This window comes from Saccopteryx leptura, chromosome 1 (genome assembly GCF_036850995.1).
Source record: "Saccopteryx leptura isolate mSacLep1 chromosome 1, mSacLep1_pri_phased_curated, whole genome shotgun sequence".
NCBI lineage: Eukaryota > Metazoa > Chordata > Mammalia > Chiroptera > Emballonuridae > Saccopteryx > Saccopteryx leptura.
Genome location: NC_089503.1, coordinates 270,667,351 through 270,689,947, shown reverse-complemented (window position 1 = coordinate 270,689,947; position 22,597 = coordinate 270,667,351). Strand labels below are relative to the sequence as shown.

The window sequence follows — 22,597 nt, the reverse complement described above, 5'->3', positions numbered from 1 at the left end:
TACAACGTAGAACAAATGGGTAGGCAACACACCGGAGGCAGACTAGAGGGCTGGGTGAGCACACCATTCGTCCAAGCCTTTGGCCATCAAGAGCAGAAGCGCACCACGAAAGCGACATACCCCCGACCACGCAGTACGTGGGTGCAGTTGCTGCGGAAACCACAGCTCTCGGACGTGCATTGAGTGGGTGGCATTGCGCAGGCGCGCTTCCCCGCCCCAGCCTCCTTCCTCCACCTCTTCCTCCCTGTTCCCGGGTCAGCAACGCGCTAGGGGGCGGGCTGCTCTTAAAGGAGAAACGACGGCAGCGTGCGGAGGTAGGCCGGGTCCTCCAGCCGTTGTCAGGCCCGTGCTTGGCGGCGGCGCAGGCGCCTTGGGGCGCAGGTAAGGCTGGGCCAAGAGGGAGCTCCGGGCAGCCCGGGAGTGGCTTTTGCAGTTCCTAGTTCGCCAACTGGACGCATTAAGGGCTGCGGACCGAGACAGGGCGGGGCTCCCTGCAGATCTCCGCCTGCACGACGACCTGACGGTGCTGAATGCCCCAGCGCTCACGACGCACCCTTGCAATTGAAGCTGTTTCCGAGCCCGCTCTTCGCCCCATGGAAGGCTCGCGCACCTGCCCACCCCTCCTGCTCCTCGGTGGCTCGGTGCTCTCCCTCCCACCGACCGCAGCGAGTGCTATGGCAACGGTTTTGAAACTACGGAGGCCGGCGGGCGAGTGGAGGGTTAGGCCGACCCATGCTCGTCCTCTGCCCCACAGGTCGCGGGCCCATGGCTGCGTCCCCGGCAGATGCATGCCGCAGGCGGAGGGAGAAGCGGCGGCAGCTGGACGCGCGCCGCAGCAAGTGTCGCATCCGACTGGGCGGCCACATGGAGCAGTGGTGCCTGCTCAAGGAGCGGTTGGGCTTCTCCCTGCACTCGCAGCTCGCCAAGTTTCTGCTGGACCGGTTAGGGCCCTACCGGGATCGGGAGTCGGGTGGGGGTGGGGCACCCAGCGCAGCACCTAGCGCCCCCCACCCCAAGTACTGGCCCACTGCTCTTTTTTACTGGCTCATTTCTTACTTCAGCAGTATGGCCTGTGTGATTTGTGGTCTCCTAAGGTCTTGCCCCCAAGCCAGTAGGGGCCGTAAGTGCTTGTTCCTTAAGTGTGTGAATGCCTATAGCTGAAGGCATTTGTCAGACGGGGGCCCGACCTGACCTGACCTGCCTCTTGTCCCCCTGTCAGGTACGCTTCTTCAGGCTGTGTGCTTTGTGCAGGTGCGTAGGCAACAGCTGGGGGAAGGGGCTCGGAGCCAAAGAAGGAAGAGGGGCATCTGCTAGTGGAGTGACTCAAGAACACCCTCCCTAAGGGGATTGGATTAGAGGGAACCTTAAGCATATTTGGGAAGATGTGAAGAGTTGGGGAGCCCAAGGCAATTAGATGGGAACATCCTGTGGGAAAGGGAGCAGTTTTTCAGGACCTTGGAGTTCTGGGCCCTGAAGACTGGTAAACTGGACTGGGGACCAGGGTTGCCCAGGGGTGTTGCGAGGCAAGGCTATCTGTATGTGGCTCTTAAGGCTGAGAGTACAGGGCACCTCAGCTTGCCCTGACTGTCACCTTCACCCTTTAGGTCCCAAGTCATTGCCCCACAAGGGTCTGCAGTATCTGGTACTCCTATCTCATGCCCACAGCCAAGAGTGCAGCTTGGTACCTGGGCTCCGGAGGCCTGGGGCTCGAGATGGTGGGCTTGTGTGGGAGTGTTCAGCGGGCCACACCTTCTCCTGGGGCCCCTCTTCAGGCCCCACACCTCCAGTGGAGCCCAAGCCAGCCCTCTTTCCAAGTACTTTCCAAAGCAGCTGGTGCCCAGAGTCCAGGAATGGACAGGAGCCTGCAGGTAGGCCTGGGGAAAGAAGAGTGGTGGAGAATAAGAAGGAAAAAGACTTTTCATCTTGAGCTCAGAACCCTCTTCTCTAAAAATGATGTTTTCTCAATGGAAAAACTATGCTGTCAAGGAAATAAATCCTTAAACACATTTTTAGGTATAAAAAGAAAAATAGAGAATAGGATGTATGGTATTTTGGTGGGAAAATAAGAGAAGAAAGTATTATTGCATAAATGAAATAAATATTTCTGGGAGGACAAATGGAAACCAGATTGCTTGTGGGAAGAGCTAGGCCACTGGGAAACAGTATTGAAAAGAAGACTTTTTCACGGTATACTTTTTTATACTTGTTTTTTTTTTTTTTTTTTTTTGGAATCAGGTGAATGTATCATCTTTAAAATAAAATACCTTTCCCACTGTAGCATCTTCTGTCCCATCCTCCTCCTCCTTAAAGTCCTCTCACGAATTCAGACCTCAGAGCCCACCTGCCCTCATCCCTCCAGCCCAGAGTTTCTTCCCTGTGCCAATAGGTTTGGAATCTGAGCTTGAGGAGAAGACTCAAGAGGCGAGGTTGCCCAGGTGAGGTTGGGGGGGAAAGGGACAGGTTAGATGGGTAGACAGTGGGAGTGAGGGATTAGAACAGTGGTTCTCAACCTTTCTAATGCTGTGACCCTGCAATACAGTTCCTTATCTTGCGGTGACCCCAAACCAAAAAATAATTTTGGTGGCTACTTCATAACTGTAATTTTGCTACAGTTATGATTCAGAATGTAAATACCTGATATGCATTATATATTTTCCGATGGCTTTAGGCGACCCCGCTGGGGTCGCGACCCACAGCTTAAGAACCACTGGATTAGAACCTCAGGCTTGCTTTCTTTGCCCCTGCAGTGAAATGAGACCCCCACCAGAGTCCTTTCTGCCTCCAGGAGAAGATAAGGGGGGGGATGAAAATGAGAGTGAAGAAGAGATGCTCAGTGATGCCAGCCCATGGACCTACAGCTCCTCATCAGACAAGCAAGTTGGGACTGAGGGAGGACACTAAGCAGAGCAGACGGGGAGGGGCAGCTGGCCACGGATGCAGAGCTTTGCAGACTTGAGGAAAGGGCTTTTTGGTGGGGAGGGCAGAAAGACCTGGAGGCTTGGGATTGGTTAGAAAGGGTTGAAGTTAGGCTCTAAGGGAGAATGAAGTCAATGCAAATGTAAGTGGAAGCTAGAATGGGATTGTTCTGAGTTTGGGATCATTGCGATTTAGGGGTCAGGCTGGGGCTGGCTGAGGGCTCAAGGAAGTAATGTCATCCTGTTCATTCTTTCAGCTGTGAGCCAGATGCCCCCAGACTACCCCCTTCCCCTGTCACCCATGCAGTTATGGAGGGAGAGACGCCCCCAGCTCCTGCAGCTGCCCCCACTTCTGTTGCTTTGCCACCCTCATCAGCATCCTTATTGGGTTCTGGAGCTTCTCTACTTGTGGAAGGCGAGGTGCAACCAGAGCTCAATCGGAACACTCAAGCATCCCAGCAAACTGAGCCCCTAGCCAGGTAACCTGATAGCTGAGACAGAGGGACAGAGGGCAGGAGTGTCCTGGGATATGGCCCTCCTTTGAGACCCTCTGCTCCCTGTTTGCTGCTCGTAGCCCTGGGAGTCAGGCCCAGTCTGCTCTGGCTGTAGCCTGGGATGAGGACAGTGCACAGATCAGCCCCAAGAGAATTCGGTAAGGCAAGCGGAGGGAACCTGGGAGGGGCTGAGAGGGGAAGGGAGGCAGAGGAGAGCCTGAAGGAGTCTTTATACTTCTCCCTGTTTTCTTCCCCCAGGAAAGCTGCTAAAAAGGAGCTGCTGCCTTGTGACTTCCCTGGCTGTGGAAGGATCTTCTCCAACCGGCAGTATTTGAATGTGAGGATTTGAGGGGCACAGGTTGGGTTCCATGTGGCCTCAGGAGAAAGGCTGAAAGTGAAGCTGAGGTGAAGAAGTCTGGGGTAAGGGGGGGATTGGGAGTTAGGAAGAGAAGGGTTGGGATGAATGTGCAGTGCTTACCTGCAGTGAATCACTAAACCGGGAAACTAGTAGAGAAGGCAGAAAACCCAGCCTTGGACTCATGACCAGTGCCCACTACTGCTTGTTTTGTGGCCTCTAGGGACCACAGGAGATGATGGTGGCATTCTCAGGTTCTCTGGATGATAGTGCCTGTTGGAAGTACTTCACCTGTTGATCTTTGCAACGTCCCTAGAGTGTAGGTGCTGATACTGTTCCCACTTTGCAGATGAGGAAAAGGTTAAGCACTGACCAAGGCTCCTTAGCAAGTATGTAATAGCATTGGAGTCCTTGAGTCTTGTCCCCACCTTAATTGCAGGAGAAGTTTGAGGCACAGAGAAGGCAGGGCCTACCCCCACATTCAACCAGAGCCCTCAGGGCAGGTTTGGGGACTGAGGAGGTTCCACACACAGTCTGCTGAGGCATGAGTAGATCGGAGGAAGTAGAAGAGAGTCCCCAAGTGGCAGTGAAGCTCTGGCTGTGGACATTCAGCAGAGCTGGTCAGTTACACCTGAGCCTGTTCAAAGAGGAGACCGAAACAGCCTCCCGCAGCAGTTTAACCACAGAAAGTGGGATTTTGGAGAGGGAAGCCCGTGTGATTTATTGAGGCAGGATGTGAACCTGGGCCACATAAGAAGAGAAATATGTCCTAGAATTACTTGGAGAGTCAAGGTTGAAGAACACACTACCCTGAAGAGTATTCCAGGTTAGAGCGTGTGTGTGTGTGTGTGTGTGTGTGTGTGTGTGTGTACAAGCCAGATGTTGGAGAAAATCATATGTATGTATATATTTGTGGTGATCTATTACTAAAAAGTAGGCCATCTGGGTGGTGTTGTACTTAAATATTGGAAGTAAAGAGGATAATTATGCCCACCACAATCTATTCCATCCCGGGCAGACAACACATTCATAGTGAGGGAACTGGGCATTGCAAGGGGAGGTTGTGGCAAGGAGGTGGGTCACAAGTCAAGGGTACAATAGGATGAGGGCTTTTTGTAGTCAGGATGAGATGGGATAGGGATGTTCATGTGTAGGTGTTGAGATTCGATGGTGGTAGACTGGGGACAAGGAGCCTGCCTGCTGGGTTGGCTCTGGGGTCTTCCTGAGGAGACCACTACCTTCATTCCGTAGCACCATAAGAAGTACAAGCACATCCACCAGAAGTCCTTCTCCTGCCCAGAGCCAGCCTGTGGGAAGTCCTTCAACTTCAAAAAACACCTGAAGGAGCATGTGAAACTACACAGTGGTCAGTGGGGGAAATGCCTCCTCCTCACCTACCTCTGTGGGTCCCTTCACTTGCTTCTGTGGGCCCTGTTGTCTCCCTCTGTGAATTCCTTTACCTCCCTATCTGCCCCTTCACTTCCCACTGTGGGCCTTATCACGTCCCCCTGTGGGTCTGTCACATCCTCCTCTGGGTCCTGTCACTTCCCCCTGTAGGGCTTGTCAACTACCTACAGTTCCCCTCACACCCTCTGTAGATGACTCACTCACATACTCACCCTGCGTTCCCTGTGTGTTGAGCACATGCCTGCTTGAGACTGTTATAGGTGCTGGGATACCTCAGTGAACAAAAGCAGGCGGTCCTCACCTCGAAAGATGTCCATTCTCATACGGAGCATGGTGATGTGAAAGCAAGGAAGTGAGGAGAGCATGGGGGAGGAGTTGACTTGTAGAAGGGGAAGGTGCTTGGAGTAGAGACCTCAGTGAAGGGAGAAATGGAGACTTGTCTACCTCTACAGGCAGCAAATAGGAAGGAAGAGAGGACAGATTGGTGGTGTGCCCAAAACTACAATGAGGATGGCTTGGCTGTTGGTCAAATGATATGGGCCCCATCTCAGGGTCTTGAGAAGTGAGGGACACAGCTGACTTTAAAAGGAGAGTTGGGGCTGCCATGTGGAGTTGGGGACTGCCGGAAAGTACAGCATGCAGTGATGGCAGTCTGGAGGCTGATGATAGCATGACAGTGGAGCCAGAAGGGCTGCCGTGGGAATGGGCAGAGAGGAGTCGGGTGACCTGAGGTTTCCAGCCTGAGCAGCTGGGCAGCAGGTGATGTGGCCTCTTGAAACAAGACAACAGGAAAGGGACATTTTATTTGGGATATGCTAATTAGGTATCCCAGAAAATGTAATCTGGATTTAGGGAGAGATGAGCAAAAAAAAAAATGTGTAGGTCATGAGCACATGAGTAGTATTTGCAGCTGTGGGTGGCATGCTCACACATGGAGTGAGCCTCAGTGAAGAGGTTTGAGCAGGCAGGTGGAAAGGGCAGCTGCAGAAGGGCCAGTGAGGCAGGTGAGGAAACGTATCTAAGGACCAAACAGACAGAGTGCTGGGGCAGTAGGGAGGGGAGTTGTGCCTGTACCAACTGAGTTAGGAGGATGACAGGCCACCAGATATGCTGCTGGGAAGCCATCCTTGACCAGATGGTCTGTGACAAGGGAGATGGTAGCCAGAATGGTTCTGGCAAGAAGGAGCGAAGGAAGTGGAGACAGCAAGTAGAGACAATTCATTGGGGTTTGGGTTTTGCTGGGAAAACAAGCAGAGAATTGGGGTCTCAGCTAAGAGGGCTTTGAGCTTAGAGCACAGAGATGGGACTGACCTCCCACAGAGGAGATACTTGCTGAATTGGGTGGAGTGGGCAACCTCTGGTCAGTGGGGGGATGTCTCGGGCACAGTTGCAGGGGTGCCACAAAGGAGCAGGCAGTAGTCTCTGGACTTCACGCTTCTTGGTGACTTTGAAAATGAGTGCAGGGCTGCAGGAAAGAAGGTGGTGTGAACATGGCCTTCTGGACTCCAGAGAAGGGAGAGTGAGCTGACCAGGAAAATAGAGGCATGTGGGCGCCCTTAAGACTTGTGTTGGATGAAAGTTAAGGCTGAGGGGCGGGGTGTTTCTGCCCCCTCAGTGTGCAGGCCTGGAGCAGGCCAAGGGTTGTGTTTATCCTGCATTTTTGTTGTTGTTGTTGGTTTGTCTTTTGTTTTTGATTTTAGAGAGAGGAAGGGAGAGAGAGAGGAACATTATTTTGTTGTTCCACTTATGCATTCATTGGTTGATTTCTTGTATGCATCCTGACTAAGGATCCAACCTTAGCAAATCAAGATAATGCTCTCAGTGGTTTTCAACCTTTTTACATTCGGGACCAATAAAAACAGATATTTCGAAGCCTGTTAACGCAGAAATCATTGTGAGCATAAGCGAATTCAACTAAGATCATTGAGTCTATAATCTTATATCAGGATTGTTAACTCTTTTGTGGACCAGCAGTTGAAAAACACTGCTGTAACCAACTAAGCTACCTGAACAGAAGTATCCTGTGTTGGTTTTAGCCTAGCAGGTATACCTGAGGGATAGAGGGAATGGGTGAATTGGAGCAAGTGAAGGAAGGCCACAAAGCCACCCTTGAAACAGTACTGGGCAAGGAGGGGCAGAGGACAGTGGGAAGGCATTGGGCCTTGGACTGGTATCCTGGAGTCATGGGATTATCACAGCAGGACAAGGTGGAGTATTATAGCCAGTTCCCTGTCTGGAACTCAGATGATTGAAATGATTGTGATGGAGCACGTCTTGTGAGTGGTGGTTGAGAATAATGGAGGGCCAGGTTAGTGAAGGTCAGGGAACAGAGAAGTGAGTGCTGGCCAAGTAGGAGGAAAACTAATAGCAGAATGGCTGGAGAGAAGGCCTAGAGCCAGTATTACATGGAGCACAGGGGAGTGTGAGGCTAAAGGCTGCTGGTGTGTGTAGGGGGGGTGTCTGAGAGCAGGGCATACAGCGTAGTGTTGGGACAGAGGTCTAAAGAATGCCTTGAGAGGCTTGGAGGTGGCAGGGAGGGCAGGTTCCATAAAAAAAGGGGATTGTTGCTGACAGCCACAGGGCACCATTGGGGGCTGGGATGGAATAGGGGCAGTACACCTGTGGGGGCTGATGGGTGAGCCAAGGAGGGGCCACAGCATGAGGATGAATGCTGGGGTTTCCCCATTCCCCCGCAGACACCCGGGACTACATCTGTGAATTCTGCGCCCGGTCTTTCCGCACCAGCAGCAACCTGGTCATCCATCGGCGCATCCACACTGGAGAGAAACCCCTGCAGTGAGTGTGGGGTTGTTGGAGGAGGGGACCAGTAGGACACTCTTGACAACTGGGCTGAAGTCTATAACTTCCCTCTGTTGACCCTGACTCAGGTGTGAGATCTGTGGATTCACCTGCCGCCAGAAGGCCTCCCTGAACTGGCATCGGCGCAAGCATGCGGAGACAGTAGCTACCCTGCGCTTCCCCTGTGAGGTCTGTGGCAAGCGCTTTGAGAAGCCAGACAGTGTCGTGGCTCACTGCAGCAAAAGCCACCCGGCCCTGCTTCTTGCCCCATCAGAACAACTCAGCCCAGTGAAGCCCTGTTCTAGCATCTCTGCCCCTGCATTCCTGGGGTCCAGTGATGGGTGCAGGCCCTCTCAAGTTCATTAGGCTCTGACCCTGCTTCCCTAAGCAGTAACCATAGGGACTGAAGAGAAAGGTTAGATGCCTGGTTCCTGGAAACTAGGGTGATGGGGAGTGCAGGGCAGCCAGTTTAGTCTTTCTACAGGACAGAATAAACCCAGTATTTTACATGGACACGTGTGGGCAGAGTGAGTGTTTTTGCGTTTGAGGCACAGAAATCTTGATTCCTTTGGAAGCATTCTAATAGATGTTCAGCACAGATGCAAGCCCTATTCTTCTCTGTGGACGCCCACGTCAAGGACCCAGCTTTCCCAATTTGGGCACTTTACTGTCCTTTCCTGTGGAGTATCACACCCACTCTTAAAATATTGCAGGGCAGGCCATGACAGCAGGGAGAGCAGTTGGTTATTCAGGGGTACGATGAACAGGCATACAGGTATTTGACCCTGGTCCACATTGTCCTGTCCATTAACCAGGAGAAGCAAGTGTATAGGCCCAAAGAATCTTGCCTTCCATAATCAAGAGGGTTATGTATGCAACATTGCTGAGTTGAGGGCAAGACATAGGGACTTGGAATCTTAGATCACTCCTCAAGTCTGTAGAGACAGTGGCCTCAGGTTTGACAGAGGAGGTTCTTGGCATCCAGAACCCAGACACACACCTCTCTCATTTCCCTAACCATAGCAGAAAACTGATGGGCCAGGAAATTTCCACCCTGCCTTGTTGCATCTGTGAAGCTCTGAGCTTGATTCAGGTGTTCCACTTGGCAGTGCCAGGCTCTGGGGACCCATGTGGTCTTGGCCTAGGTCCCAGGACTAACAGCCCTCATCTGGTTGGAGAATACTGTCCTGAGAGGCACCTAATACCATCAGGTAAAGCAGGCAGGACATCAAGAGTACTCAGCCAGGAGAGGTAGAGGAGACTTAGGCTGGATAAAGAAGATGGGACAGAGGAAACCACCGAAGTGGGAATACAGGAAAGAAACACCTGAGAGCATAGTGGCTGTGGGATACCCCAGTCCTCAGGCTTGGGAAAGCCTGGGGATCTGGGGACTTTAACTAACTTCTACACCTCCACCTCCACCCCAAAGAAATGGGATTGAGGACAGGAAAAGGGCTACCAGCTGAGATGGTTAAAGGTGGCAGCCTGTGCTGTCTTTGTACAGACCCCCCCTTGTGAGTTGGCCCACCATCCCTGTGACACTCTACTGGCACTTGCCTAGTCCATTCCAGGGAACCCTCAGCAAGGCTCCCTCAGCTGGGACACAAGAAGGCCCTGTTTTTTGCTGTCCTATCCCACAAAGATGAGGGCAGAGGCTGTGGTGCCTTGGGTGGCAGCAGCACAAGCATGTGTTTGGGCTCCCTGGTGCTGCAACAGCAAGCAGCTGTGGCTGAAGCACTTGCCACTCAGCACATTGTGCCAACCACTCGCCTAGGTGCATTTTTTGGTGGTGCAGCACTAGCTTGGAGCCTACACTCAGGGCATTTTTGGGGCTGGTGGTAGGCGTGGTTGTGCAGGTGCACATTGAACTTGGACACCGAGTGAAGCACCTGGTGCACAACTCACAGTGATAGGTCTTCTCGGCAGTGTGTGTGTGCTGGCGCTTGGTTAGGTCCGAGTGGTCACTGAAGCAGCGGCTACACTCGGTACATGGCAAGGGCCTCTTGCCCCTGTGGATGAGTATGCACCACTAGGTTGGAGCGCTGACTAAAGCCCTGGGCACTTGTGGAGCAGCTGTGCAACTACATGCCCTGATGGCTGCGCCTGCGGTGAAACAGCACCCACAGTCACCTCATGTATAGGGTTTCTCGTTGTGGGTGCACTGGTGGGGTATAACGTGGCGCTTTCCAAGAAGCCCTTGCGCACATGCCATAAGGGTGCGTATTGGGAGAGTGGCTGCTGGGGAGCTGGGTCACTGGGGCTTCAGGACACGTGGATGTGTATTTGGCTTTGCAGCCCTGCGCCATTGCAGAAGGCCTGGTGGCACTGTGTAGCAGTGGGGAGGATCAGCAGGCGTGCAACCACAATCGGGTGTGGAAGACAGGCACACAGCAGCAGTCATGGGGTCGTTTGGGTGGGTGCCCGCAGCACCAGTGCAACAGCAAAGCCAAGTGGTGTAGGAAGAGACAGCCAGCTACAGCCACTACAGGGACAAGAAAGGCTGCGCTGCCACCGATGCACACCCTGGGACGGGTTGAGGTGGCTGTTGAGGCAGAAGCTCGGCTCTCACTGCAGATATAGAGCATATGATCAGTTTGGCCGCATCGATGTAGTCCGGGTGCAGTGCTGGCCACACATAGTCCAGGCAGTGTAAGCAGTGGTCAGTGCCATGGGCGTGCTTGTGCCTCAGTAGCACAGAACTGAAGTGAAGCTCTTGCTACACTCATCGCATGCGTAAGGCCTGTCGACCACTTCTGATGCAGCAAACATTGCAAGGGCTGGGCAGGCAAGGAGGCTTGTCACTCAGGCTCTGGGATCCACTCCTGAAGTTATGGGTTAAATTCAGTTTTCTTAAGGCTTGGAAAACCAGCCTGTGGGTTTCAGGGTTCTTTCTTTCCTCTCCTGGGCAGGTGCTGTGGCTGGTTTGGAAGTGGGCTACAAACAGGTTCACCCTGCAGGAAGGAGGTCACTGTGAGCTCCACCACTAACTGCAGCTGCTCCAGCTTGGTGAAGAGAAGGGCAAACAGATTCCCCATTGACTGTAATGCCCTCAGGTCATTCACCAATTCCATTCTCTAAGAAGAGGCAAAGCCATAGTAGTTCTCAAAGTGTGTGTGTGTGTGTGTGTGTGTGTGTGTGTGTGTGCGCGCGCGCGCGCACTTGTACCATCAGCAAGCGCACAGGGGAGCTAGCCTTCCCTAGAGGGGAGAAGGATTGCCCAGTCTGAGCTCTATTCTTAGACTAGGAGTCTTGGCTTGGAAAATGTTCTCAGAAACAATGGGGGCAATGAGAAGGCCCATGGGCTTGGCCCACAACAACACCTTCCTCTGAGACCCAGGTTTTCTAAGTCACTGACCTGACCCAACCAGGCCTGGGATGAAAGCATCAACAAATCCAGCAGCAGCAGCAGCCTGGGCTAAGCCTCACAAGGGGCTGGGGCCTGGGCAAGGGGTTACCTTCCCTTCTGACAGACCCCCAAATATTGCTCTGTGGCTCTGCACAGTTCCAGATAATCACTTCATATCAGTCCACAGCCCTGAAGATCCCTGGCCTAGCCTTTAGAAAGCAATTCAGGACCCAGGAGAGGGGTGAAAAGGGAGCATGGAAAATATACAAAGAATATTATCAAAAGTGGATGACTCTTACCCAAGGAGTACTTCTTACATTTTCAAGGATGACTGGGGAAAAGGGAAGGACATCCTTTTTAATTCTCAGGGGTTCCAAGTTGCTTACAAGGGTCTGAGAACCTGGAGTAGAGTAGCAGAGAAGCCCCTTTATGGGGACAGAATCTGCTCTGCTATACTTTATCTCAAATGGTATCCCCAAATCTTACTGGTGAGTTAGTTCAGGCAGCTGCCCAGGGGCAGGGGCAGGGGCAGACTTTGTACACTGGAGCTCCTGTGCCTTTGAGTTAGAGCACATACAAGCTGCGAGCCTCACCTGGCTGTCCTCACCAGTTACTGTTTCCCTCAAGGTCCCTGGGTCTATACCCAGCTCAGTTCAGTGGGCACTGGAAATTAGGTATAGTCCCTATCAGTTACAAGCTGTGTCACTCAACAATCAGGGAGAGGAAATAAAATAGAACTCATTTTCTTGGTAGCAAATGTTAACTCTCATATCTAGAATTCTGGTTAAAAATGCCCAATACATGGAGTCCTCTTTTGGATGCAAATGGGATCAATTGAAAAAGACTTTAAAGCCACAGACCTGTAGGTATGAGCTTTGGTGCTTCTGCTCCTCGCCTAGGAAAAAGTGGCTAATGAGGCAGTTCTCTTCTGGTGCCTCTGGAGTAGGAAGTACTGTGCCTTGCAGGGAAGTAAGAGGGAAAATGTGGATTTAAACTGAGCACGAGAAAATGAAGCAGGGAAGGAATGAAGTGGGAAATATTTCCTGGAGAAAGGAATTTTTAATGGATATTTTCAAAATGTAAAAAAACAAGTACAGTATTATCAACCGCCCACTGTCAGATAAAAAACAAGGAAAGTATCACCAGGCACTCACCCACCACCAGCATCTATCAACATTTTGCTTGTTTTATCTACTGACACTCTGTCTGCCTCTACACTACCCATCCTTTTTTTGAACTGGATTATTTTAAATCCCAGACATCTTACTAAAAGAGGATGAGATTTAAGCAAACTCTACAAATGGACAGGAGCCCCTCTATAGACCTCAGAGCACACTTTTTTTAAAAAGATTTTTTTATGGGCCCTGGCTGGTCAGCTCAGTGATAAAGTGTTGGCTCAGTGTATGAAAGTCTCAGGTTCAATTCCCAGTCAGGGCACACAGAAGAAGTGACCATCTGCTTATCCACCCCCCACCCTCTCTCTCTCTCTCTCTCTCACACACACACCCAATATCCTGCTCCCTGGCCTCCACCTCAGGAACTAAAAAAGAAAAAAAAAAGGTTCAGTTGCTGAGCAACAGAGCAACCACCCCAATGGGCAGAGCATCACCCCCTAGTGGGCTTGCTGGGTGGATCCTGGTTGGGGCACATGCAGGAGTCTGGCTCTCTGCCTCCCCTCCCTCACTAAAAAAATAATAAAAATTTAAAAGAAAGATTTTATTGATTTTACATAGAGGGGGGAGATGGGGGATGAGAAATAGTTGCTTCCCTCTGGCTGTTCATTGGTTGCTTGTCATATGTGCCCTGACTAGGCAAGCCCAAAGTTACAAATCTGTGACCTCAGCATTCCAGGTGGGCATTCTATCCACCAACACAGACCAGGCCAGAGCACACTTTAGAGGGAGCCTCTCAGTTCTCCCAGAAGGAACTTTCAGCCCAGTTGGGCGACTGATTTTAGCTGGTTGCCAAATCAAAGGAATGCTTGTGAATAAAACCTTCCCTCAAGAGTCAGTGGTTGATCACAAATGCCAAATAGAGCAAAGCTCAAGTCCTGATTAGTGCTCTACCTCACCTGGCTGTCTCTAGGAACCATGACACCTCTCAGGCCAAATTTCTGGAATACACCTGCCAGGTCACTGCTTCCCAGGGTATATGCCCAAGGAAGGTAAGACAGAACAACACAGACATGCATACATAAATGGCACATAAGCAAAGATACCATCTTCCCCCATTACTGATGTGGAGTAAGAGAGACCCTCGTCAAAGGTGTTCATCTGCTGCTTAAGTATGATGTACACCCTTCAAGACTCTTCTGTACCTCACCCCATGCTAGAGCTTACTCTGGAAGCAAAACAAGGGGGTCTATACTTGGGAGGAAATCTCAGAAAAATTATTACTGTACCCTAAAAAAGGATGATTTCTAGACTGTCCTAACCTCTACTTTCCTAATTGAGTTTTGAAGTAATATACCACCAAATTTCTCTTACTTTGGATAAAAATAACTACAAGGTACACTTAGAAAGGGGGCAAAGGGGATAATCATGTGTGAATTAGTGAAAATTGCTAAATATTCAAAACTTTAAAGTATTGTAGTACCTTTCAAGCATATAATACTTATGAATACTAAACATATAACTAATAAAACAGGTACTAAGGAGTAAGATCAGCTAATGGAGAAAGTTAACATTCAAAGATTAAAGATAAACTCTGAGTTTTATACATTATTTTTGTTTCTTAATAGATATGCAGGCTTCTCACACCTTATCAAACTGATCACATATTACAGATCCAGAGTACAGGAATTAGGAGTCAGTACTTTTATATACTAACAATCTGCTGTGAGATAGCAAGGCTATCATTTGAAATTGAAGGAGAAATAAAGTTTCCCAGGCAAAAAAATAAAACTCAAGGAATTCATTACAACCAAATCAGTGCTGCAGAAAATGTTAAGGGGCCTGTTGTAAACAGGTCGAAGTGGGAAAAGAATATAGTAAAAGAGGAATACAGCTTTAAAGAATAAAATGGCAATAAACAACTACATATCAATAATAATCTTAAATGTAAATGGATTAAATGATCCAATCAAAAGACATAGGATAGCTGCATGGATAAGAAAACAGAACCCGTACATATGCTGTCTACAAGAGATACACCTTAAAACAAAAGATGCACATAGACTGAAGGTAAAAGGATGGAAAAAAATATTTCATGCAAATGGAAATGAAAGAAAAGCTGGGGTACCAATACTTACATCAGACAAAATGGACTTTAAAACAAAGGCTATAGTAAGAGATAAAGAAGGTCACTACAATATGATAAAGGAAGCAATCCAACATGAAGATATAACCATTATAAATATCTACACACCTAATATAGGAGCACCTAAATATATATATAAAGCAGACTTTGATGGATATAAAGGGCAAGATCAACAGCAATATTATAATAGTTGGGAATTTCAATACCCCACTAACATCACTAAATAGATCTTCAAGAAAGAAAATTAACAAAGAAACACCAGACTTAAAGAACACACTAGATCAACTGGATTTAATAGATATCTTCAGAACCTTTCACCCTAAAGCAGCAGAATATACATTCTTTTCAAGTGCTCGTGGTACATTTCCTAGGATAGACCACATGTTAGGGCACAAAAGTAGTCTCAACAAATTTAAGAAGATTGAAATCATATCAAGCATTTTCTATGATCACAATGGCATGAAACTAGAAATCAACCACAACAGAAAAACTCAAAAGTTCTCAAACACATGGAAACTAAATAGCAGGTTGTTAAATAACGAATGGATTAAGAATGAGATCAAAGAAGAAATAAAAAAGTTCCTAGAAACAAATGATAATGAGCATACAACAATTCAAAATTTATGGGACACAGCAAAAGCAGTACTGAGAGGGAAGTTCCAAGCACTACAGGTATACTTTAAGAAGCTAGAAAAAGCTCAAATAAACAACCCTGCATCTAAAAGAACTAGAAAAGGAACAAGTAAAGCCCAGAGGTAGTAGAAGGAAGGAAGGAAATAATAAAGATCACAGAGGAAATAAATGACATAGAGGCTAAAGAAACAATACAGAGGATCAATGAAACCAAGAGCTGGTTCTTTGAAAGGGTAAACAAGATCGATGAATCCTTAACGAGACTCACCAAGAAAAAAAGAGAAGGATTCAAATAAATAAAATTAAAAATGAGAGTGGAGAAATAACAAATGATACAACAGAAATACGAAATGGTGTAAGAAAATACTATGAAGAACTCTATGCCAAAAAATTAGACAATCTAGGTGAAATGGACAAATTTCTTGAAACATATAATCTTTCAAAAATCAATCTGGAAGAATTAGAAAACTTAGACTGATTACAACAAAAGAGATCGAAAAAGTTATCAAAAAAACTCCCAACAGCCTGACCAGGCAGTAGTGCAGTGGATAAAGCATCGGACTGGGATACAGAGGACCCAGGTTCGAGACTCTGAGGTTGCCACCTTGAGCGCGGGCTCATCTGGTTTGAACAAAAGCCCACCAGCTTGAACCCAAGGTTGCTGGCTCCAGCAAGGGGCTACTCGGTCTGCTGAAGGCCCGCCTGTGGTCAAGGCACATATGAGAAAGCAATCAATGAACAACTAAGGTGTTGCAACGCGCAATGAGAAACTAATGATTGATGCTTCTCATCTCTTTCTGTTCCTGTCTGTCCCTGTCTATCCCTCTCTCTGACTTACTCTCTGTCTCTGTAAAAAAAATAAAATAAAGGCCCTGGGCGGTTGGCTCAGTGGTAGAGCGTTGACCTGGCATGCAGAAGTCCCAGGTTCGATTCCCGGCCAGGGCAGACAGTAGAAGCACCCATCTGCTTCTCCACCCCTCCCCCTCTCCTTCCTCTCTGTCTCTCTCTTCCCCTCCTGCAGCAAGGCTCCATTGGAGCAAAGATGGCCCAGGTGCTGGGGATGGCTCCTTGGCCTCTGCCCCAGGTGCTAGAGTGGCTCTGGTTGCAACAGAGCGACACCCTGGAGGGGCAGAGCATCGCCCCCTGGTGGGCGTGCCGGGTGGATCCCGGTCGGGCGCATGCAGGAGTCTGTCTGTCTCTCCCCATTTCCAGCTTCAGAAAAATACAAAAAAAAAAAAAATTTTTAAAAAAATAAAATAAAATAAAAAATTAAATAAAAACAAACAAAAAAACTCCCAAGAGAAACAAGTCCTGAGCCTGATGCCTTCACAATACCAAATATTCAAAGAAAAACTAATTCCTATCCTTCTCAAGCTATTTCAAAAAATTCAAGAGGAAGGAAGACTTGCAAGCTCCTTTTTTATGAGGCCAGCATAATTCTGATTCCAAAACCAGGCAAAGACAAAACAAAGAAAGAAAATTATAGGCCAATATCTCTGATGAATATAGACGCTAAAATCCTCAACAAAATGTTAGCAAACCAGATCCAACAATATATCGAAAAAATCATACACCATGATCAAGTGGGATTTATTCTGGGGAGGCAAGACTGGTACAATATTCGTAAATCATTCAATGTGATTCATCACATAAACAAAAGGAAAGACTAAAACCACATAATTTCAATAGATGCAGAAAAAGCATTTGATAAAATTCAGCACGCATTCATGATCAAAACTCTCAACAAAGTGGGAATATAGGGAACATACCTCAACATGATAAAGGCCATCTATGACAAACCCACAGCCAACACCATACTCAATGGGCAAAAATTAAAAGCAATCACTTTAGATCAGGAACAAGGCAGGGGTGCCCCCTTTCACCACCTTATTCAACATAGTTCTGGAAGTCCTAGCCACAGCAATCAGACAAGAAAAAGAAATAAAAGGCATTCAAGTTGGAAAAGAAGAAGTAAAACTATCATTATTTGCAAATAATATGATATTGTATATAGAAAACCCTAAAGTCTCAGTCAGAAAACTACTGGACCCGATAAATGAATTCAGCAAAGTGGCAGGATATAAAATTAATACTCAGAAATCAGAGGCATTTTTATACACCAACCATGAACAGTCAGAAAGAGAAATTAAGGAAACAATCCCCTTCACAATTACAACCAAAAAAATAAAGTACCTAGGGGTAAATTTAACCAAGGAGACTAAAGACTTGTACTCAGAAAATTATAAAACATTGATAAAAGAAATCAAGGAAGATACAAACAAGTGGAAACATATACCGTGCTCATGGTTAGAAAGAATAAACATCATTAAAATGTCTATATTACCCAAAGCAATCTATAAATTCAATGCAATACCAATTAAAATACCAGTGACATACTTTGAAGATATACATCACATATTCCAAAAATTTATATGGAAGCAAAAAAGAACACGAATAGCCTCAGCAATCTTAAAAAAGAAGAATAAAGTGGGAGGTATCACACTTTCTGATATCAAGTTATACTACAAGGCCATTGTACTCAAAAGAGCTTGGTACTGGCATAAGAACAGGCATATAGATCAATGGAACAGACAGAGAACCCAGAAATAAAACCACACCTTTATGGACAATTGATATTTGACAAAGGAGGTAAGAGCATACAGTGGAGTAAAGACAGTCTCTTTAACAAATGATGTTGGGAAAATTGGACAGATACCTGCAAAAAAATAAAACTAGATAACCAACTTACACCATTCACAAAAATAAACTCAAAATGAAAAAAAGACTTAAATGTTAAGTCGTGAAACCATAAGCATCTTAGAAGAAAACATAGGCAGTAAGCTCTCTGACATCTCTCACAGCAATATATTTACTGATTTATCTCCACGGGCAAGGGAAATAAAAGACAGGATAAACAAATGGGACTACATCAAACTAAAAGTGTTCGCACAGCTAAAGACAATATGAACAAAATAAAAAGACAAACCACACAATGGGAGAACATTCGATAATATGTCTGATAAGGGGTTAATAACTAAAATGTATAAAGAACTGTAAAATTCAACACCAGAAAGACAATCCAATCAAAAACTGAGCAAAAGAAATGAATAGACACTTCTCCAAAGAGGACATACAGATGGTCAATAGATGAAAATATGTTCAACATCACTAATCATTAGAGAAATGCAAATTTAACCACAATGAGATACCACCTCACACCAGTCAGAATGGCACCCATTAACAAAACACATGATAGATGCTGGCAAGGAGAAAGGGGAACCCTCCTGTACTGCTGGGTGGAATGCAGATTGATGCAGCCATTGTGTAAAACAGTATGGAGATTCCTCAAAAAATTAAAAATGGATCTGCCTTTTGACCCAGCTATTCCACTTTTAGGAATAACATCATATCACCTACTGAAAAAAAGAAATGCACCCCCATGTTTATGGCAGCATTGTTCACAATAGCAAAGATCTGGAAACAACCCAAGTGTCCGTCAGTTGGACAAGCTGATAAAAAAAGCTGTGGTACATATATACAATGGAATTCTATGGGGCCATGAAAAAGAAGGAAATACTACCTTTTGGGACAACATGGATTGACCTGGAAACTATTAAGTTGAGTGAAACAATCCAGGCAGAGAAAGAAAAATTGCATATGACCTCACTCATTTGAAGAATCCAATGAACAATGTGAACTGAGGAACGGAACTGAAACAGAGGAGGGATCAAAGGGACCAGTGAAAAAGTGGACAGAGGGAAAGGGGACGATAGGATGGGATAAACCTGAAGGGAAAGGGGGAGGGTGCTATGGGGAGCAGGTCAAAGAAGATGTTGAGGTAAATATGTGGGAGGGGGGATGCATTCAGGGTGACCCTAGAATCTATGTAAACACAATTAATTAAATAAAAATTTAAAATAAACAATCAATCACTGAATGCATAAATAAGTGGAACAACAAAAAAATGTTTAATGTGGCCCTGCCTGGTTGGCTCAGTGGTAGAGCATTGGCCTGGCATGTGTATATCCTGGCTTCAATTTCAGTCAGGGCACAGAGGAAAAGCGCCCATCTGGTTATCCACCCCTCCCCTTCTAACTTCTCTCTTTCTCTTTTCCCCTCCCACAGCCATGGCTCAATTGGAGCCAGTTGGCCCCAGGCACTGAGGAAGGCTCCATGGCCTCCACCTCAGGTGTAAAAGAGAGAGCTTAGTTGCTGGCAACCAAGCACTGCTGCAGATGGGCAGAGTACTGTTCCTTAGTGGGCTTGCTGGGTGGATCTCAGTCACAGCACATGCAGGAGTCTGTCTGTCTGCCTCCCATCCTCTTACTGAATTAAAAAAAAAAAGTTTAGTGTTGGCCCTGGCCTAGTGGATAAAGTGTGGCCCCGGTGTGCAGATGTTTCAGGTTTGATCCTCGGACAGGGCACACATGAGCAGCAACTATCAGCTTCTCTCCCTCTTCCCTTTGTTAGATTCAGGAAGGGGTGCTGAGACTGCCAGAGTGTAATTATTGAAGGAGCCAGAACAGGAAGGTGCTGATAGAGCCCCTGTGAGGCTGAGAACAAAGAAGATCAGCACAAAAGAGGGAAAACGTTTACATTCCATTGGTCAGAGACCCTTATCAGAAGTTTATGTTTGAAATTCACCACTAAGCTAAACCCAGCCCCTGTTGCTATGCTGCGTTTGGACCCCTTAGCGAATAGGTAACTGCCACATCTGCTTCTGTATAGTGCTTGCTTACTTAGGATATATAAGGACCTGGCTGTAAGTGCCAGGGGCGACTCCCATTTGCATCTCCCTGTGAGTACGGTGTCTCAGGACATCTGGGGAGTTCGCCCCTGCGCAGGTTAAACTTGGCCAATAAAGTACGATCTAAGCTCCTGAAAGTCTCCAACGTTTGTTCTTGTACCTGGTGGATCCAATACCTTCTGGCAGTCAGTGGTTAGATTGGATCAAGCATCAGCCCTGGGCACTGAGGATAGCTCAGTTGATTTGAGCATGGGCCCCAGACTGAGTTGCCATTGGATTCTGTTTGGGGTACATGCGGGAGTCTATCTCCCCCTCCTCTCACTTAAAAAAAATTACTGTTAATTATATGTTGAAATGATATTTTTGGTACACTGGGTTAAATGAAATATATTACTACATTTTACCTGCTTTTAAGAGAAGTGAAGATTACAAATGTGGCTCACATTTTACTTCTATTGGATCAAATGGCCTTTCCAAATCCTGGGACAATATACAAGGGGAGGCTGGCCCAGCTCACAGTCCTTGAGAGGCAGCTTGCCTGGGTAGATGTCACTAATTTTCTGACCCTTACAGCCGTAGTAACTAAAGAAGTGGACCATTCTGCTAATCTCCTAAGATTGTGGGTCCTAGCCACCTCTTTAGAAGGGTCCACCTGCTTTTCTGGAAAGCAGACACCTGTGCTGCTTTCTAGAAGACAAACCAGGTTGTAACCCCTGCAGTGTCTCCCAGCTGTTAACATCAGTACATAGTGAACTGGCCCTGCTTCATCTTCCCCCAGCTCTTTGCCTATAGATGCTGCAAATTTTTTTCAGATTTCTCTCCTTCTCCCCCTTATCCCCACTTGAGGCATAAAAAAATGCTTGTAAATATGTCTTTTCTACCTAGCTATGCTGCTGGTATTTGGTCTCCATGCCTCATCACAGGTCTTTTGGCTGGCATTTTGGCTCAAGAAAACTGTAAACAAAAGATTTCAGTCATGGAAATCAAAGATTTTTGATTTAACAACTCTCATGTGTTTGTGTGTATGTCCCCTTTTCATCCTCCCAATAGACCTTTGAGGTAGGTACTACTGGTTACCCCATGTGACCAGAGGCTCTAGCACCAGTCACCCAGCATGAGCACAGCAGGCAGGTAACAGGACAGGAAGGAGACACCAGGCCCAGTGGCTCACCTTTATCTCTCCTCAACAGTCCCAATTCTTCTGGGCCCCAGCCAGCCAGCAAGAGACCTGGGCAGCCCCAGGGACCACCCCAAGGGGACTCACTGGGTCTTTGTACACAGCCTTAATCTTTAAAGCCCTGGGAAAAGGAAACTGAGGACATTAACAGAATTGGGTCAGGGTGTGGTAGCTGCATTTAGAAGAGGTCTCTTTGGATTCTTAACCCACACCCTTGCCCTAGCCTTAAAGACACTGCTGTGTTCAGGGCTCTGAGACACCCCCAGAGAAAGCTGAAATCTACACCCATATAGAAAGAAGCAAATTATCCTCTTCTCACTCTCTGGGGTGGGGGAGGAATCAGGTGGGTGGAAAAGTTTACCCAGCCCTCTGGTGCCTGCTCTGGGGCCTCTCCACTTATACCTGAAAAGCCCTTCCCTCCCTACATTCTGGACTCTGGTCAAATAACCCCTCCTCAGAGATGCCCCACTGAGAACCCTGACACCTCCCACTCTCCTAGTTGGCTTTTTTTTTCCTGAATAATAAGTGAAAGCAATAGGAAACAGTTATTTCCGTCCACTCTGAAAAGGTTTCAGCACCTTTTCTTGGTGAGGAGGATGGGGTGTGAAATTCAGAGTTAGCATAGTGTACTTGTCCCCCTAACAAAACTAAGGTTTAGTGCTTCAAAATATGTTGCCCATCCAGCTTCTGATACAGTCTGACATGTTTAACAGCTGGTGGAAATAGAATGACTGCTTTCCCACCCCCAGTGCCCAGGCATGGCTCTGATACAAACACATTCTTTTGTAAGTAAAACCTACACAAAGATTTTCCTGTAAAGTCTGGCAAGTGTGAAAAAGATATATATACTGTATGGGAGAGACCATACAAAGTTGGTCTCTATGTCCTTTTGACACTTGGCAAAACTGCAGTCGAGATGGGCCTGAACATCCAGAACACCTTCCCTGGGCCTGGCAAGAAGTGAGCACACATAAGGCATTCAGTGCTTTTTAAAATGCTATATTAGCCCTGGCCGGTTGGCTCAGCGGTAGAGCGTCGGCCTGACATGCGGGGGACCCGGGTTCGATTCCCGGCCAGGGCACACAGGAGAAGCGCCCATTTGCTTCTCCACCCCGCCCCCCTCTTTCCTCTCTGTCTCTCTCTTCCCCTCCCACAGCCAAGGCTCCATTGGAGCAAAGATGGCCCGGGCGCTGGGGATGGCTCCTTGGCCTCTGTCCCAGGTGCTAGAGTGGCTCTGGTCGCAGCAGAGCGACTCCCCGGAGGGGCAGAGCATCACCCCTGGTGGGCGTGCCGGGTGGATCCCGGTCGGGCGCATGCGGGAGTCAGTCTGACTGCCTCTCCCCATTTCCAGCTTCAGAAAAATACAAAAAAAAAAAAATTTTTTTCTAAAATGCTATATTAATCTGTAATACAATTCTCTCAAACGTTGGTTCCTGGAAGAAAGAGCCTGTCTCCAATTATCTTAA

General features: G+C 47.5%; 1 protein-coding gene and 1 non-coding gene across 13 annotated transcripts; both read left to right on the top strand.

Annotated features, from left to right (window-relative positions):
- Positions 1 to 234: 234 nt before the first annotated feature.
- On the top strand, positions 235 to 8,483 carry ZNF692 (zinc finger protein 692). 12 transcript variants are annotated; one of them, XM_066353296.1, is made up of 12 exons: positions 235 to 381; positions 755 to 941; positions 1,220 to 1,251; positions 1,666 to 1,868; positions 2,279 to 2,435; positions 2,748 to 2,873; positions 3,173 to 3,394; positions 3,490 to 3,567; positions 3,668 to 3,746; positions 5,016 to 5,130; positions 7,868 to 7,967; positions 8,060 to 8,483. In XM_066353296.1, exons 2-12 carry the CDS (start codon positions 789 to 791, stop codon positions 8,334 to 8,336), a joined length of 1,542 nt encoding a protein of 513 aa, XP_066209393.1. In that variant the 5' UTR covers positions 235 to 381; positions 755 to 788; the 3' UTR covers positions 8,337 to 8,483. The 12 variants fall into 12 exon arrangements, with proteins under 12 accessions (XP_066209393.1, XP_066209356.1, XP_066209363.1 ...); XM_066353259.1 differs by having other exon boundaries at positions 1,605 to 1,868; XM_066353266.1 differs by lacking the exon at positions 1,220 to 1,251 and having other exon boundaries at positions 1,605 to 1,868.
- A 13,653-nt stretch (positions 8,484 to 22,136) lies between these two features.
- On the top strand, positions 22,137 to 22,212 carry TRNAV-GAC (transfer RNA valine (anticodon GAC)). Its single transcript has one exon. It is a non-coding gene; the product is annotated as a tRNA-Val (tRNA).
- The last annotated feature ends 385 nt before the right edge of the window (positions 22,213 to 22,597 follow it).

What these genes read in the sequence shown, in the direction of transcription:
- ZNF692 (XM_066353233.1), top strand. Translation starts at nt 531, where the DNA reads ATGCCCCAGCGCTCACGACGCACCCTTGCAATTGAAGCTGTTTCCGAG. An exon ending in GCCAAGTTTCTGCTGGACCG is followed by an intron (nt 942 to 1,219) that starts GTTAGGGCCCTA and finishes TCCCCCTGTCAG; the next exon opens with GTACGCTTCTTCAGGCTGTG. An exon ending in ATCAGCCCCAAGAGAATTCG is followed by an intron (nt 3,568 to 3,667) that starts GTAAGGCAAGCG and finishes TTCTTCCCCCAG; the next exon opens with GAAAGCTGCTAAAAAGGAGC.